This window comes from Columba livia, chromosome 6 (assembly GCF_036013475.1).
Source record: "Columba livia isolate bColLiv1 breed racing homer chromosome 6, bColLiv1.pat.W.v2, whole genome shotgun sequence".
NCBI lineage: Eukaryota > Metazoa > Chordata > Aves > Columbiformes > Columbidae > Columba > Columba livia.
The window spans coordinates 9,273,060-9,288,936 of record NC_088607.1 but is presented as its reverse complement, the minus strand read 5'-3'; the positions used below and the strand labels follow the sequence as shown (position 1 = coordinate 9,288,936).

The window sequence follows — 15,877 nt, the reverse complement described above, 5'->3', positions numbered from 1 at the left end:
CTATTTCCATCTCTTTTAGCTAATCCTGTGATTATTTGTGCTAAATAAAAGCAGTCAGGATGCCCACAGTTTTTGGAGGGGTACATCCCTTGTTACTTTACAGTAGCTTTACTCCTTTCAATGCACAGTAAAGATAGTATCTATCTGAGTATCTGGCTTGGCAGGTTAGTGTTGTGTATATGATAGCTAGCTGAGAGGACATGCAGGAGTACAGACAGAGGCTAATAGGCAGTGATTACTGCTTATGACTTACTGCTTATGACAAGGCAAGACTTGTTTTTCCTCTTAACCAAAAAAAAAAATCAAAGTTGGCTTAAAAGTCACCAAGGCAACTTAGGAGGACCGTTACTTAGAAAAAAGCCTGTCATTGAACATTATGAACTGTCTGAAAGACAGGTTCAAAATACAAAATATGCAACTCAGCATCCCCCAAAAGCTTCAAAAGGTGCTCTTAATGCCACCAAAAACTAAAAACCATGCAGCTTTTTCACGAGTTGTAGCACTGTCTCAGCTATTCAGAGCTCTTTCCCAGGGTACTGCCCTAAGTTAGCATGAACTGCGATTGACTTTTCTTGCTTAAAAAAATGCAGAATATATTTTCTCTCAGTGGGAGACCAAACCCATGTCCTTACAGAATACAAAGCCTCAGTCCTACATCTGGAGACATTTAACCAACAACATTGGGCTGCCCAAATCAGTCTCAGCCATGCACCCGCCATCACAGCCAGCTGGAGCTGGACACCCAGCCACGCTGCTCAAGTTGGTCTTTTGCCATCCAGAACATATACACAGATTTCCCACACATCTTAAAATGCTGGTTCTACCCCAAGCCATCTGAATTAGTGTTTTTGCATGTTCCAGACACTAGTTTATGTGCTATAGTTCTCCATGATGTGAAGGAGAAAGAAATGGTTTCCTGACTTACACACTTCACTAACCAGTGTGTTGATGGCAGAACACTGTCACTGGGCATTCTCACATCCACACCTCAGTGGGTGCTTGTGAAAGAATTGGCCTTTTGTTCCAATTAAAATATGAGATTACTCTTCTTCAAGTGTGGAACTTTCATTCTACAGAGCGGTAAACTTCACAATGAAGAAATAAAGCAACTTCTTGCAGCCAGTATGTGTTGAAGCAGCAATAGACTAAAACCTCAGAGGACTCCCAGTCATCGCCCCTCTGCTCTGGTCTCTGACCACATTCTCTCTATATATACAAAGATTCTGGCCACCACTGTTTTATGGCCTGCTGTAAAATGTTTCGCGACCCCTCTCGAATAGATGATGCCTAAAAAAAGAGGCAGCCCTAGTCAGGGTTTTCTCACAGTGCCAGTGCCTCTGTCTAGGAATCTGGTTGTCAAGAAAGTGTAGGGCTATGCAGAGAGTGAGACCTGGCAAACTGAGCATTTAAAGACAACCCTTAGTTATAATCTGGATTAATGAACACATTACTATTGCTCCAGATTAATATTAGTCCAGATTGTTAATAAATTGCTTCTGTCAAATAATTATGGGCATTAACTTTACAAAAATTGCATCAATAGCAAAAGAACACACTGCTTCCAGAAACACCAGACCTGGTTCATTCTTAGCAAAATTTGAACATCGTTTTTGTCCCAGGATAATTCATTCCTGCAGGGTGAATACTAACACAATGGTAAAAACACTCTTTGAACTGGGACATCAGTCTCAGGCCCAGTCAGCAACATCAAGTCTCAGTCATGCAGATGGCAAAGTGTCCTGGGTCAGATATTTCAAAGGCGAACAAGAGACCTCCTCTGAGAGTTATGGAGTGTGGCTGGAGGATGGAATGTTGAAAGCTATCAGCTAGATAGACAAAGACCCAGCTCTTCAGCTAACATAGATCAGAGCAATTCCTTTTGTATTAGGCTTCTGTGTAACAAATTAGAATATCTGGTCCAAGCCAGAAGTTTTACTTCCAGTTCAAACCTTTTCTGCACATGCAAGACCAAACCCATTTTCTGAGAGACACTTTTCCAGAGTCACAACAGCCCCCTCCTTCACTTCCCTGAGACCTCAGCCCAGGGCTCTACACTCCTTTAAAACTGGGGGTAGGATTATAAAAAGCATCACAATTCTCATGAAATACAGGAAAAATAGAGACCTGGCCTCAATCATATAGTAGAAGTCAGAGAATCTTTAAAATCTGGGAACTTCTAAAGAGCACTAGAAAAAAGAGTCCTCTGTCTATTCTAGGAGGATTGAATCTACCTGAACTCACTGGTCAAACTCCACCTTTATCTGAGATTTTACTTTTTAGCAACAACACAGCACAGATTTCAAGGGGCAAGAAGGCCTTGGCTTGGCTGTTCCTCATCATCTTTTTACTCAGTGTATGAGAAAGAGGTGGAAAGACAGATACTCATTGTATCTCTTTCATCAGCTGAAGGGAATTAATTAATCATCATTCTTGTAAGAGGGTGTCTTGTTGAAAAAGTGCTCTAAACAAGGGCTGGATTACTGTGGCAGGGTCTTCTAGAGCATCAAGACTTATTTGTGTGTTCGAATTAGGTTAGAGCTTTCCAGAAGGTTCATACACCTGCTCCTGTATGTGGTAACCAACACATCAACCACAGCCTTCCAGTCAACAGGAATTAATAGACATTCACTAGTCTGGACCCCCAAAGTCAAACTCAGAGTGTGCTTACTAAAGTAGCACACACTACTACCTAGCTTACCTCATGTAATTACGGTGTCACACGCACAGTATAGGGCTGGAAAGTAGAGCTGTTTCTGTTATTTAATACATTTGTTTTATATTTTTGTAGCATTTTTTAACTAAAAGGAACTACATACAGTGTTTGGTGCACTGTCACATGTAATCAAGAGATAATGTCAATGGAATTGCATGTTGTCACAGGATAACAGCCTCCCACTGTTGCTGAAATGCCAAATTGAAGACCAGGCATTTATGGAAAATAAATGTCAAGTCAAAGCCAAGATATTTATTTTAAAAACAAGAGACATGGATCTTGTGGCAATGTTCCATCATGTCTCTATTTCTCTAATAACAAATGTCCAATGCGAATAGAGCCAAGTGCCAGTTTCTTCCTGGGACAACAGAGGCAGGATGAAATTTGATCACTTCACATGAAGATTTGAAGAGATGTTTCTCATCTGCTTTCCTTCAGTTCAGTCAAACTGTCCAGGTAATGAATACAAAATGGTTTCTCAGATGTATGCTAAATTTACAAAGAGATTTAGGAAGACAGCAGGAAGAAAAAGGGACATCAAATACATTTTAATTTGCTTTTACATAGCGCTTTTTCTCCAGGGAAAGAATTACAACAACATGAAGCTCACTGAAGTCAATGGGAGGCCTTCCAGGCATTTCAGTTGGCTTTGACCAATACCTTAAGAGAAAAAAAAAAAACACAGTATTTTAAGAGGATATTACGTTAATAATAGTGGTGCCTGCATTTGGTTGCAATGAGGGTGTGAATGGACCAAGGCTGGACAAGGAAGACAAGATCCTTCTGGGTCACAGTCATCAGAACTGTCACCCCTTGCACCTGACAGGGAACTGCTCATCCCGGCTGCTGGGCCACAGGAGATTTCTGCTCTATCCACACTGGCCTCACAGTCACAGAGAAACTGCTCCTTCACTTCATTCCTCCAGTAAAGCTTCCTTAAACCCAGCTCATTACCCAGTAGTGCAGATGATCAGATTTATTTTTCTTTGCATGGGGAAAACTGAAGATTACTTGCCAAGAACCAAGTTGCTGAGACATGGTGAGGAACCATGTTAAAGCCAAAAGTAAGAACTGAAAACGTCCACATCTTAGACATGATGCAGTCTGATCCAAAGTTGAGAATAAGAGACTTGTCAAGCCTAACTAAAAAGGCTCATGTGATGAGACGTCCACTGCTACTCCTGACAAACTAATGGGTTTGATGTCCTACAAGCTCTTTCAGATATTCATATAAAATTTTCTCTTTCATCACATTGCCACTCATTACCTTTCCTTGTATTAATCTAAATTATTCCCTCCCTCCCTGACAATATTTTCTTCTTCCAAACACACTAAGAAATTATGTCTTCAAAAAGCTAAAATTGCCTCTCCACCCTCCTCATCTGCTAACCCCACCACCCTTCTTTAAACGTTCATCACCTCTCTGCCAGCATCCTCCCTCTTCAACCAACATCATAGGCCATGTAAGAGTGTCAAGGCATGGCACACGTTGCTCAGAGCATCCCTGCAGATCCAGACATGGTCTCCAGCAGCAAGTCACCTGCCTGCCTCCAAGACGCAGAGCTGGCAGCAGCAAATCCTCTGCTCCCAATGCTGCCCTAGCTGCTGCAACAACAAAGGAAGGGGTCAGCCCCATTCCCAGCACCCTGCCCCAGTGCTGGTGGGGATGCATGCCCATGAAATAGGAACCTCACCTTGCAATCTGTTCTGCATGGGGACAGATGCCAGAAGATGAGCAGGAAGCTGTGCAAAGCATCTCAAGGACTGGGTTTAAAAATACACCTCGGTAACACACTTCAGTGTCCAAAATGTTGAAGCTTCACAGCTCATGCCAACAGCGTTCCTCAAATGCAACATATTTTGATTTTCATCAGATCTATCCATTATCCTCTATAAGACTGATCTGTCATGATAACTACTGAGAGTTTGGGCTTTTATTTTTTTTAATGACTTCCAAAGGAAAAAATAAATTAGTTGCTCATTAAAAACTGCAATCTTGAGAGCATGTAGAAAAAACCATTTCAGTTCTGGAAGCTCTTCTCTTGGCCTAACATCCTTAAATAATACGCAAACAAAGAGCTATATTAAAATTGTCTTAAGAAGCTCTCTGAAATAAAAATAAAAATTAAAAAGGAAATTTTGCGTTAAAGGAGATTTGCAGAAGTTGATGTTCTGAAAGGGGTTAAGCCTACAATGATTATTTGGCTGGTCTGTGCTGAAAGGGCCAGAGGGATGTTCTGTACAGAAATCGTAAATTTGCTTATTTTTTTCCTTTGGATATGCATTGTTTCCCAAAGACATTCTGGCTCCAGCTCTGATCTGGCATTCCAGATTGACGCTTGTTGAACCAACAAGGATACTGGGAAGCAACACACAACTATGCGTCTTCTGGTTTATTGCATTCTTGCTAGTAATTTCTTTCACTTTTCCAACCTTTAAGCTTATTTTTTCTTATGGTGGGATGAGGATCTCCATCTGGACATCTGATAGGACAGTCTGATAGGCAAAGAGCTGGCATTTTATTAGGTTATGGTATTTATTAACTATATAAAGATATTATAGCAATAATGGATCCAAATAGATGACAGATGGAGAGTGCTCCAGGAATAGCAAGCAAAACAGCTACATAGTTCCCTCAATAGTGCTTCCAACTGTCAGTGTCACCTTGGGAAAAGTATTTAAGATTTCATCAGATTTTCATCTGGCTGAATTTGCATTAAAATGGACTATGTAGGTTCACAAAATTCGTCCAAGTGTGTCAGCTCTGGAGGCTTTGGTGTGGTGATAAACCATAGGGCTTATATTCACTTCAAGTGTTGCAGCTATACTTAGAAAATAAAAAAGTGTTTCTATCCCACAGCTCCACTCTCCTAACCTGGTTTCCTATTATTGTTTTTTTGAATCAGGATTACAGATACCAGTTGAGTACAAATATTGCCAGACACAATCCTTCTGCTTTTCATTCAGCCTAAGGTCTCCCTCTGCTCTTGAAGATGCTGTGCTTCCCGCCCTTCCCACCAAAGAGGGTCCCACTTTGGTCCAGCAGATGACGAGCAGCAGAGCAAAGTCCCTGGGAACACGAGGGAATAGTTTGCCAAGCAGCAGGTCCGTGCTGGTGTGCGGCCTTTAGTCAGGGTTAAATAAATAGCGTGTAAATAAATAAATAAATCACTCCTAGGTTGTGACCTTGTAAATCAAGTCTAAGCCTGGAAGGGATTTTTATGGTCCAGCTGGAACAGTGGAGCAGACTTAGCAGAATAAATATATATAGGGGGGGGGGAAAAAATAACTGTGCCTTCCAGTTGCTGCCAGACTGCCGTGGGGAACCTTTGGTGCTGCTGTAAGACATGCTGATAATTAGAAAAAAGGAGAGAGGGGACCTTGCTCTCATTTACCCAACAGCTGTTTCACATTATTTTAAGAGGTTTAAAAGAGGAGTAATACAGTTAAATGCACCCAAGAGTAATGTTCCAGCTTTGGAGCCAAATACAGGGCTGAACAAATAAATGAAAATCCAGCCCAACTGGTTCCTAGGACCAGGTTTCACGGAAGTAGATGGGAACCATGCGGGAATTTGCTCAGAATCTGTTATCTGAGCATTACAACCCTGGGATGCTTCATATACTTAATTGCTCATTACCAAATAGCAGTACTAATACTTGGAGCATTTCCTAAATTTAGCATGGTTTGACCAGATCGAGTAAAAGCTACCAGCTGCATTTTTAAAAGTCCGGTCTGATGCAACAGAGGAAAGGCAGGAATGGAAGCTGAGACTTCCACCTCCCAGCCCTGCAGTGGCTTGGTCTGGCAGGGATGGGAAAGATGAAGCAATGAGGGCCCGCAATGGGGAGAAGCCACAGCCGCAGAGCCTGCACGGAGCTGGTAGCACTATCCCTTAAGCCAGAAGGTTTTACACTGGGTTCTAGCCAAGGGGGCTGTGGCGGTGCCCAGGCTGGGGCAGGAGGCACTGGTGACAGGGAGCTGTGAGTAGGGGGTTTGTCCCTGAAAGAGATATCCCGTGGGAGGTGTACATTGCTTTTCAGTGGACAATGATGCTGGCAGTGCTGGTATTTGGTATTTTACACTTTACAGGTGTAAAGAAGGGGAGCATCTGCTCCAGCAGCTCACAGAGGTGTGCCTGGCAATGGAGGTGTGTGAGGTATCTCTGGCATGAGATGTGTCCCCCAGCACTTATGTCGTCTTCCCAAGGATGCAGAGCCCACCTGCCTGGGGGCTGCAGTGGAGGTGACAAAGCCTGGCTTTGGACCAGGGTCACAGTGAATACTTTTGGGGTATAAACCCGCCTTTTCCCAAGTCCCATTCAAACTAGTGGGAGGGTGCACCAAGCACTGGCAGTCGCTGGCTATACTACCCCGCGGGCAGGAGCCCACACTGTGCACAGCCCCGCGGGGCAGGATGCGGCCAGTGGGGCGGGATGCAGGCAGCGGGGTGGGATGCAGACAGCGGGGCGGGATGCAGGCAGCAGAGCGGGATGCAGGCAGCAGAGCGGGATGCGGGCAGCGGGGCGGGATGTGGGTAGCGGGGCAGGATGCGGGCAGCGGGGCGGGATGCGGGTAGCGGGGCAGGATGCAGGCAGCAGAGCGGGATGCGGGCAGCGGGGCAGGGTGCAGGGACTGGGCCGAGATGAGGGCAGCGGAGCGGGATGCGTGCAGCGGGGCGGGATGCAGGCAGCGGAGCAGGATGCGGGCAGCGGGGCGGGATGCGGGCAGCAGAGCAGGATGCAGGGACTGGGTCGGGATGCGGGCAGCGGAGCGGGATGCGGGCAGCGGGGCGGGATGCAGGGAGCGGGGCGGGATGCGGGCAGCCGAGCGGGATGCAGGTAGCGGGATGCAGGTAGCGGGACGGGATGCGGGCAGCGCGGCGGGCAGGGCAGGCAGCGGCAGGCGGGGCGGGCCGGCCCCGCCCCCCGATGCGGATTGGCTGCGGGCGGTGACGCGGGGCGGGCGGGCAGCGGCGCGGGGCCATGCGGCACCCGGACCGGCGGCAGCGGCGGCGGCAGCGGCGGCGGCGCCGCCTTCCAGCCCGCGGCGCGGCGGCGGCCGGAGCGCCCCGCACAGCCATGGGCGATGGGTGGCTGCCGCCCGACTGCGGCCCCCAAAACCGCTCGGTGGCCGGCGGCGGGGTGACGGCGGCGCCGCCCGGGAGCCGGCAGCTGCCCGCCGAGCTGCTGTCGCAGCAGTGGGCTGTGGGGATGAGCCTGCTGATGGTCCTGGTGGTGCTGCTCATCGTGGCGGGGAACGTGCTGGTGATCGCGGCCATCGGGCGCACGCAGCGGTTGCAGACGCTCACCAACCTCTTCATCACCTCGCTGGCCTGCGCTGACCTGGTGATGGGGCTGCTGGTGGTGCCCTTCGGGGCCACGCTGGTGGTGCGGGGCACCTGGCTCTGGGGATCTTTCCTCTGCGAGTGCTGGACCTCGCTGGACGTGCTCTGCGTGACAGCCAGCATCGAGACCTTGTGCGTCATTGCCATCGACCGCTACCTGGCCATCACCTCACCTTTCCGCTACCAGAGCCTCATGACCAAGGGTCGGGCCAAGGGCATCATCTGCACCGTCTGGGCCATCTCTGCCCTGGTCTCCTTCTTGCCCATCATGATGCATTGGTGGCGGGATGAGGACCCCCAGGCTCTGGAGTGCTACCAGGACCCAGGCTGCTGTGACTTCGTCACCAACAGGGCTTACGCCATCGCCTCGTCCATCATTTCTTTCTACATCCCCCTTCTCATCATGATCTTTGTGTACCTCCGGGTGTACAGAGAGGCCAAGGAGCAGATCAGGAAGATCGATCGGTGCGAGGGCCGGTTCTACGGCAGCCACGAGCAGCCACAGCCGCCCCCACCTCCTCACCACCAGCCCATGCTCGGCAATGGCCGAGCCAGCAAGCGGAAGACCTCCCGGATCATGGCTATGAAGGAGCAGAAAGCCCTCAAGACTTTGGGCATCATCATGGGGGTGTTCACCCTCTGCTGGCTCCCTTTCTTCCTGGTGAACATCGTCAACGTCTTCAACCGGGACCTGGTGCCAGACTGGCTCTTCGTTTTCTTCAACTGGCTGGGCTACGCCAACTCTGCTTTCAACCCCATCATCTACTGCCGCAGCCCTGACTTTCGTAAAGCCTTCAAGAGGCTGCTCAGCTGCCCCCGGAAAGCTGGTCGGCGTGGCGGGAACCCGGCCCACCTGCCGGGGGGCTTCATCAGCACCGTGGGCTCCCCCGAGCGCAGCCTGGGAGGGACCTGGTCTGACTGCAACGGGGGTACGCGGGGCGGCAGCGAGTCCAGCCTGGAGGAGAGAAATAGCAAAACATCCGATTCGGAGTCCAAGGTATAGGGGGGAGGGTGTGGGGGACTGCATCGGGCAGGGGGAACAGACAGGGAGACACATGGGAGGAGAAAAATCCCAGCAGCTGCCTGTTGGTAAAGCTAATGCTAAGCAAACCTGATCCCTGGCTTAGCGGGGAGAGAGCGGGTGTTTACTTAGGAATAAAAGCAGGTGAACTCGTGTATGACATACCTCATCCGAAACTACAGCAAACAGGAAACCCACTGACCGGAGAACAAAGAAAATAAACAGCCTGTCCCAAAGATAGCCAGCTTATATTTAGGAGAAGCTCTTTCGGAAGGGGCTGTGGCAGCGCCCGTCCCTTGGGTGAGTTGTCCCAGGACCGTGCTGCTGGTTGAACCTGAGCGTGGAGGTGATACAGCTGGGGTCCCAGCTGTCCCCCACCTTCCTGGGGCTGTCGGACACCCCGGGGGTTCATTCCCTCACCCGCAGCCTGAGTGTTTTTTGGGGAGGCGCAGGGTCTGTGCTGCAGGTGCTCCCAGTGGAGAGTACGGACCCAGAGACGGGATGAGTTTTAAGCTTGAAGTAGCTGTGCTCCCTCTTCCACGGAGCAGCAATGGAGAAGAATAATGAGGAGCACAGGTATATTTTGAAAGGGGGTAGAAAAACCCAACCCACACTCTTGTGCTTTTTCCCTCTGCATCGGCAAGCCGTGAGTTATTGTGCTTATCTCCTTCGGCCAGACAATAGCAGTCAGGCTGAGAAACTTCTACCTCAAACTGTGCATATTGTACAGGGGAATAAACCGACCGTGTTTATATTAAACAGCGTATTTACATACCATAAGTAGTATTTTATGAAAAAGGGGTGGGCAGTGAGGAGCCTTCTGCAGATTGTTCATTGTAATTACAGATGAACGGGGTTGAGGGGGGGGAATCCTGGCAACAACAAAAATTGACTGCACATTTTATTGAAAATGGCATCCAAGCCAGTTTTTGCACAGTGCTAAGAGTTGTAAAGTTATTTGAAGATGTTACTTGCACACACATACACACACGCAAATTAAAATGAAATGGAGGTTTGAATAACACCAACCCTGAAACTGATTTCTGTTTTTTTCTGATCTGTTATAGTTTTATTGAGAGTGACTTTTTATATTATTTTATGAAGGTACTGTAAATATATCCGTATTATAAATTAAAGTATCTTAAGGGACTTTATTTTTATTTCCAAGTGTCCACGTGAATCTGCTGTTATTTTAGCACTTGCGTGTCATTTCCATTTTCCTCTCTGTGTGTGTTTTATAACGTATTTATACTCTGGTGCAATTTACTACTGTGTAAGTAATTGGTCTATGTGCAATAAATACCATTGCAGCACAAGCAAGAGTGTCTCTATAGGTTTTGAAACAATACCTACCTATAATGGGAAGAACAGCATTTGTTTTTCTCCAAAGATGGCTCAGATTACCAATACAACTCTATCTAATGGCTTTTCCTGACACAGTATTTTAAAAAATGTGTTTGAAACCCAATAAGGTTGTGTTCCTGTTGCACTGAGGTCTGCTGACTTCCCTTAAAATTAATGGCTAAAGGCAAGGTGTTTCCACTCTGATAATGAATACACTCATTTTCTGTAACTATTCCTTTTTGGAATTTTTTTTTTTTCATTAGGAGTACACAGCTGGGAGTGAGGAGACAGGAGTATCTGAGAGTACAGAGGATGCTTAATTTGCAAGCTAAAAACGGGCTCACGTAGAAAGAAATCTCGGTATGCCGTACACGCTATTAATTCCACCTCATGGCAGCAGCGGGTCTGATCCTGCCCGAGCAAGGGGGGTGGTGGGTGTCCCAGGGGGTCCGGTCCTGGTGCTGAGCGGGGGGGTCTGGGGAGACCCCTGCCCGAAAAGCAGCAGAAGGAGGCTCATGCCCTATAAGGGGAGATGGCAACCAGGGAGCCGGTCACAGGAATCCGGGCTTTTGTTCCTTTTTACTGTAGAAAAGGAGATAAACTCCGAGGGAATGGCTGGGGTGTAACCAGAGCAGGATCGGACTCTGGGACAGACTTAAACACTGCTGCCTGTGCTGTTGTCACTGGGGGAAATAAAACTGCCTTAGTTTGCAGACTTCATATAAAGCTAATGGTCATGTGCGGTGTGGCTTCAGGGTGCTGCCAGTAGTCACATACTCCTTGGGGGCCAGATTACGATAAGCGAATGTCAATGTTTGTACTGGTCCAGGTGAGGAGGTACTGTGAGCAGGAGAGCTGCCGACTGCATCCTTGGTCCAAAAGATTGTCATCCTTTATTGCTTTATGAAGGCACACTGCATCCTTGTGATTTCATAAAGTTTTTCATTACTGCAATGAATACATGGCAGATAGAGCAACAAAGAGGCAGTACAGAATAAAAGTGAAGTTGTTTTTAGCTTTATTAAGCTCGGTATAGTCAAATTAGAAATCAGCTCCCAGGAAGAGTACTTCCCAAAGCAAGTTCTTCAGGGTGGTGGCCAATGGTTTGTTTTGGAAACCATTTCTTTATTTTTTATGTTAAAAACTAAGGAATTTGTCTTTTGCAGTTTCTAATGATGACTTTTCAGGGGCAAAATTAGTTACATTTTTTATGCAAAGACAAAATAATGGGACCAGGGAAGTAAATAACATTTTTCCATTGGTGCTACTGGTGTTCTATGTGAGCTGCAGTTAACGATGTCTCCTTGATAATAGGGAAATGCACTCCTTAAAATGCTGGGGTGATGTCAGATCAGGTGCCAAGTGAATTAGGCTCTACCACTGAATGATTTCTTTATTTTTTTTTTAATCTGGTTTTGTCTGTGATTCCAGCAAAGACAACAGGACCGAAAGGGTGCACAGGATGGCGTGCATCATCATGATCATTATTCATAATCTTCATCTCCTGCATCAGTTCACATACTTAATTTTAACCATCTGAATACTCATGTCCTTAGAATTTAAAAAGCGATGAATGTTTTGGCTCCACAGGGTCCTTAGGTAGGAAATTGATGGTCAGAAGTTGCTCAACTTCCCCTGCTGAATAACTGCACTGGGTCACGCTTCCCCTGGACAAGTGTAGTGAAATGAAATGAAGAAGGTGAAAGGTAGGATGAGTTTTGCTCACTGGCCTCAGCAGGGCCAGCAGTGTGTACAAAGTGGTGGGGATGTGTCTGCCTTTGGGTTTTGGCCAGTCAATGACCTGCTGGAGGAGTTTGGAGCCTGGCACGTCGAGCCCCTTCGCAGACGGCCAAGACAACCCACCCGGCAGCACGGATGGCAGGGGCCGGTCCGTCTTGCCCGGTGTAAAGAAGCTGGTGGCACAGCAGCGGTGCAGACAGAGCGGGACATGTGGCACGCACGTGTGCGAGGAAGGGGAGGCTGCTGGCAAGCGGTCTGCCGGGGATCATGCTCAGAACAGCCTGTTCTCCGCGGTAAAGGAGGATACTCTGAAAAGTGTTACGGGGCAGCTGGAATAGTCTAGAGGCAATGAGTCAAACACTCAGGATGAATTTTTTTTTTTCTTTTTCTGATGAAAACCAGACATGGATTAGCAATTGGAGCTGCGAGTCAAAAGGATAGGTGGTAGGCATGCGGCTGCACACGTACGTGGGCAAGGAAGTAACAGCAAAGATCCTCAGGCCTGCAGGAAAGAGAGACCCAGGTAACACAAAAACCCACTTGGAGAAAACATCCAGTGTCTGCCAGGACCAAAATTATTTGGTGAGGGCGGCTGAGACTTCCACATGCAAGACGCCTGATTCTCAAAGGCGCCGGCTGTGCTCTAAGCGGTGTTTGCTCAGCACTTCTGCAAAGCAGGCTGCACCTCTCCACGTGCTTAGATGGGAAGATATCAGTGGGAAGCCTGGCTTCAGTTTTCCATGTGTTCAGGAAAGTGATGGGTGTTCCAGACACACAGTGGGCTACGAAGTGCCTGCAAAGGACCTCCCCACCAGTGAGCGCTGCACAAAAACACTCCTGCAAATTCACTGCACTTTGGGACCACGACCCTCAGCATTATCTGACTGTAGCTCCAAGCAATAACTGATGAACAAATAAAACTGCACGCAAAAAAAACGTGGCTTAAAATTGTGATCTGAACTGTGCCCATGGCACACGCAGCATTTGACAGCATCAGCCAGGTGATTGTGATACAGCATGCACCTTTCTCCTGCAAACGCTGCTTTCCATTTTGGGTATGCACATGTTTTCAAGTATAAGGACAACTTCTTTATCAGCTTTTTTTTTTTTTTTTCCTAAGCCCTATCTGCAGTCAATGTTTTATTAATAACTTTTAAGTGGCTATTTTGCAAACCTTCCTTGTGCTGCACACTTTCCTAATTTATTGTAATTTCCCGTCCGGTGGAGTGCACTTACTTCCTTTATGTAATATATCAGCTGCAGGGCTGGAAATTGTGCAGCTATGAACTGAAAGAGCAGACTTTCTTGAGGCCAAACGCGGTCAGGCATCATTGTCACTGGGAGCAGAATTTGACCTGATAATCTAATCTTATACGAGAGAGTATCTGCAGAAAAGTATTGTTACCAGGGTAAATGACCTCTGCTAATGAAGGTGGAGCAATTAGTCCTATTCAAAGCTGTCAAGAAAATGTTAACTGCTAAACAACAGTTAATGTTGGATAGCTCAAATAATGAGTGTTTTGTTTGCTGGTGTGTGTTAGGTGATGTGTTGGGAAATAATTATCCTTTGACTAGCAGCCAGCTTTGTACTAATCAGAAAGGAGAAGTCATGTTCTGTTTGAAGGATTATACCTAAAAATAGTTCTGTTACCGCCACATCAACGAGTGAAATGAAGCAAATTCACCAAGATGTACACACCTTCTTAACATTTCACTATTCGTCCTAAAAACTCATTGTTCAGCTGGAGCTTTCTGTTTGATCGTGTTAAAAGCACTAATATGATCTCCTGCAATAGCATTAAGCACACTCCCCCGGAGGAGCATTACCCTTCTGCACCGCTGACTCCCTTTCAGAGCCTGCCAAATTCCCAACGCCCCAGGAGGAAGTAAGGAGTCTTTCTCTTTATATAAACAATTGCATATAACGTAAGGCCAACAATATTTGTGAATAATTTTTCTCGCAGAAGAAATCGATAGGCTTTTTATTTGAGATGCTTGTCCTCCTGCCCATCTGCAAAGTGCAGCCGTGGTAACAGCAGGCGATTTATTCGTGCAATTCAGTAACTTCAGGCTGTCAAACTGCACTTGAAAAAGTGACCGAGATGGGAAAAGAACAAAAAAGGTGATGCTGGCAAGCAAACCTGGAGTTGTCATTGCAAACAGTAAAAACCAGGGCATTTTTGCCATGATATAGGTGTTGCCTCTTACTGGGAAGGTCTAAGCAGTTTGGATAGGGATGCAACAGGCAGATGCGCTATAGAAACGCAAGTGAAGATTGAGAGGTAAGACTGTTTCCATACAATTCCAGCAAGGGACTGGCAGCTGAAATATGCCCTAAACATCCCTAAAAGTTTTTCTTGTTATTTTTGGATAATGACAGCAGACTAAAGCAACCTGAGCAGCAGCTTCTTAGCCAACATCAAGCTGCAGAGCTCCCTGCCCATCCATGGCTCCCAGGGAATGTGCCTCCCTCCTGGCATCCCCCCTTCCCCTTCAAGGGGCTTAAGCTTATGCTGAGTTTTGCAGGACCTGGAGGCTTCCCCCAGCCCAGAGCAGGTGTCCTCTCCCTTGGTGTCCCAAGAGGAGCTGCCCTGTGGGGTTTGGCATGGGTGCAGGGGTGCAGCAGTGGGGTGAGGGGTGCTGTGCTGGGTGTGCTGGTGTGAGTTGCTGCTCCCCTGAGTCATCGCTCCCTCCTGCAAGCACCAGCGACAGCATCGGACCCTCCAAGCTGCCGATGGAGGAGAGTTTGGGTTTGTTATGTAAACTGGGGATCAGCTTCCTGGTTCACAGAATCTGGCAGCTTGGTACGCACGTTTGCTTCCCAAACTGCCATTTTGTCTTCCTACATGTTCAGCTCCCACGTTTTTCATGGTGGTGATTGCTTGTTCAGCTTTAGCACCCAGCAGCACAAGTTTTTTGGGCTGTGCCCTGGCAGCAGTCTGCATCCAGATGTGAATGGTGCCAGATGTTAGGCATGGTCTGGGTTGGGTCATACCCATTCCTTCCAAGGCTGATGTTTGAACTTATTAATACCAGCAGCATCAAGCTGTGAAAGCACCAAACAAATAGGAAATTAGTCCTGATTTCCAGGTCCACAACCTAGAGAAGAAAACAGATTACCCAGGCTTTTGCCATTGCCTTGGTTAGCAGCGCATCTCAGATGTAGTGGTGTGCTTTTCCATTCTGATCCTGTGTAATGCACTGAATCCTGTTGTCCTTAATGGGATTAAATAAGGATTTTCTACTAGTTGGGTGCTCCAGCCATTAGCCACTGTTGTGTGCCTCTAGGCAGTGATGTACCCTTGCATGCCTGGCCCAGCGTCTCTCTCAAAGCCATGATCTTTAGACTTCTTCCCACCAGAATTATATTGACAACCAGTTTTAAGCTTGTTGGCACAATGCTTTGAAAGGCAGATTTAAGTGTATACACCAAAGAGGCAATCAGAGCCACTGAAGAGCTCAAAATCTCAGCAGCTGCTAGGTGTAGAAGTATTTCAGCTACCAACAAGTCATTTTGCAGGGCCAGGAGAGTGTTGCAGCTCCCTCAGGTGCTCTCAGCTGCCCTCCCTCAAAGTGGGACTGCAGAATCCTCTGCCAGTGTAAGGAAAAATTGCAGGGACATCACGAAGGCTCATGACAAATATTTGCCACGTGGTGAAGTTTAAACAGTGCTTTGAGGCCAAAATTTAAAGAGTGCTTGTTAAGAAGCAGGA

At 47.3% G+C, this 15,877-nt stretch overlaps 1 protein-coding gene across 8 annotated transcripts in view; it reads left to right on the top strand.

Annotated features, from left to right (window-relative positions):
- Window positions 1-7,686: 7,686 nt before the first annotated feature.
- The window catches only part of ADRB1 (adrenoceptor beta 1), a 28,898-nt gene continuing 20,707 nt past the window's right edge, over window positions 7,687-15,877 (top strand). For 6 of the 8 annotated variants that reach the window (XM_065066960.1, XM_065066963.1, XM_065066961.1 and 3 more), the window contains exon 1: window positions 7,687-9,056. In XM_065066960.1, coding sequence (XP_064923032.1) covers window positions 7,698-9,056 — 1,359 coding nt within the window. In that variant the 5' untranslated portion in view covers window positions 7,687-7,697. Of the gene's footprint in view, window positions 9,057-11,855; window positions 14,305-15,877 lie in introns of those variants that run through there. The other 2 variants (XM_065066967.1, XM_065066966.1) reach the window with 2 other exon arrangements.